Below are 1,896 nucleotides of genomic sequence, written 5' to 3'. Positions count from 1 at the left end.
AACACAAGGATCAGCGAACATCAGGCTGACGTCTGCCACCGTAGGACTTCCAATGAAAGGAAGTAGTAGTCCAGGGAAGACTGAACAAACAGAAAAGGGAAATTATGGAAGCTGCATGTATCGCGACGGAGAAAAATGTCAACACAGCATCGGGCAGATTCAAATTATGCAAGGTCAGTTTCGTCAGTCCATGTCTGATGAAATACACTCTGTAGTTTCTCTGTTGTATGTATCTCTGACGAAGCTGTAATCAAAACCGGTCAAATACATCTCTTGCATTGTTCATTCTCGTTCATGTGTATATATATATATATATATATATATATATATATATATATAGAGAGAGAGAGAGAGAGAGAGAGAGAGAGAGAGAGAGAGATGTATTTGACCGGTTTTGATTACAGCTTCGTCAGAGATACATACAACAGAGAAACTACAGAGTGTATTTCATCAGACATGGACTGACGAAACTGACCTTGCATAATTTGAATCTGCCCGATGCTGTGTTGACATTTTTCTCCGTCGCGATACATGCAGCTTCCATAATTTCCCTTTTCTGTTTGTTCAGTCTTCCCTGGACTACTACTTCCTTTCATTGGAAGTCCTACGGTGGCAGACGTCAGCCTGATGTTCGCTGATCCTTGTGTTGAAACCGCGAGTTACATGCGGCTAACAAGCCGTCAATTAAATTTTCTTAATGCCAGTTTTGGAAGAATGAGCATGGCAGAAGTACCTATCTATGTATCTATCTATCTATCTATCTATCTATCTATATATATATATATTCATATATATATGTATATATATATTCATATTCATATATATATATATATATATTATATATATATAAATATATATACATATATATATATATATATATATATATATATATATATATATATATATATATATATGTATATATTCACAGACACACACACACACACACACACACACACACATATATATTCATACATGTATATTTGTGTATCTTTAGTACTGGGAAACACACATACATATACGTAGAAAAAGTGAAAAATGAGAAAGCACAGACGACGGTAAAAGCAAAGGCCAAGTCCCTCTAAGCCCTTGAAATGCAGCCCCGCGTCCGGCGCAGCGACACGTAAGATTCGCGGGAACGCCCGTATAAAAGCGGCGGCGCGGGCGGGGCTGGCGCAGAGCTTCGCGGAGACTCGGCTGATTGCTTTGGCGGAGGACGTCTGCTTACGAGGTGAGGCCCGACGGCGCCCGGGGCTCTGCATGCACATACATACATACATATATACATATATATATATATATGTATATGTATATATATATATGTTTGTATACACACACACACACACACACACACATATATATATGTATTCATATACATAGGTATTGATGTATTTTTTATGTCACGTGTCATGAAACACAGACTCAAAGCACAAGCTATTACCGCATGGATATGAGCCTTCAGTACCCATGTCCCCTCTTCGCCCTTTCCAGTCAATCGACCCAACGATGTCATACGTGGGAAGCGAACCCAGCACCATGGCCTACTTCGGCGGTGATGGCTCCTCTACGGCTGGAGAGAAGTACACGAATCCCTATGGCAACTATACCGTAGTGGACACTGTGCCTGAGGACATGCTACACCTCATCCACCCTCACTGGTATCAGTTCCCTCCCCTCAACCCTCTGTGGTATGCTCTGGTAAGCATGTTCGTCTTCCTCTGCGCCTCCCTGTCCCTCACCGGTAATTTCACTGTGATGTACATCTTCAGTACCACAAAATCCCTGCGCACGCCCGCCAACTTCTACGTGGTAAATCTCGCTTTCTCGGACTTCATGCTCATGTTCTGCATGTGTCCCCCACTCATCATCAACAGCTATTACAACACGTGGGTCTTCGGA

General features: G+C 41.7%; 1 protein-coding gene across 1 annotated transcript in view; it reads left to right on the top strand.

Moving 5' to 3' along the window:
- Positions 1 to 1,172: 1,172 nt before the first annotated feature.
- The window catches only part of LOC125029697 (rhodopsin-like), a 1,851-nt gene continuing 1,127 nt past the window's right edge, over positions 1,173 to 1,896 (top strand). Inside the window, exons 1-2 of the mRNA XM_047619770.1 lie at positions 1,173 to 1,228; positions 1,489 to 1,896. The exon at positions 1,489 to 1,896 is cut by the window's right edge and continues 105 nt beyond it. Of these exons, the coding sequence (XP_047475726.1) occupies positions 1,504 to 1,896 (393 nt within the window). The 5' untranslated portion in view covers positions 1,173 to 1,228; positions 1,489 to 1,503. The remainder of the gene's footprint in view (positions 1,229 to 1,488) is intronic.

The sequence above is a fragment of the Penaeus chinensis genome, chromosome 10 (genome assembly GCF_019202785.1).
Source record: "Penaeus chinensis breed Huanghai No. 1 chromosome 10, ASM1920278v2, whole genome shotgun sequence".
Classification (NCBI taxonomy): Eukaryota; Metazoa; Arthropoda; class Malacostraca; order Decapoda; family Penaeidae; genus Penaeus; species Penaeus chinensis.
Note: the sequence above shows the minus strand (reverse complement) of the source record. Positions and strands in the feature narration are given on the sequence as shown.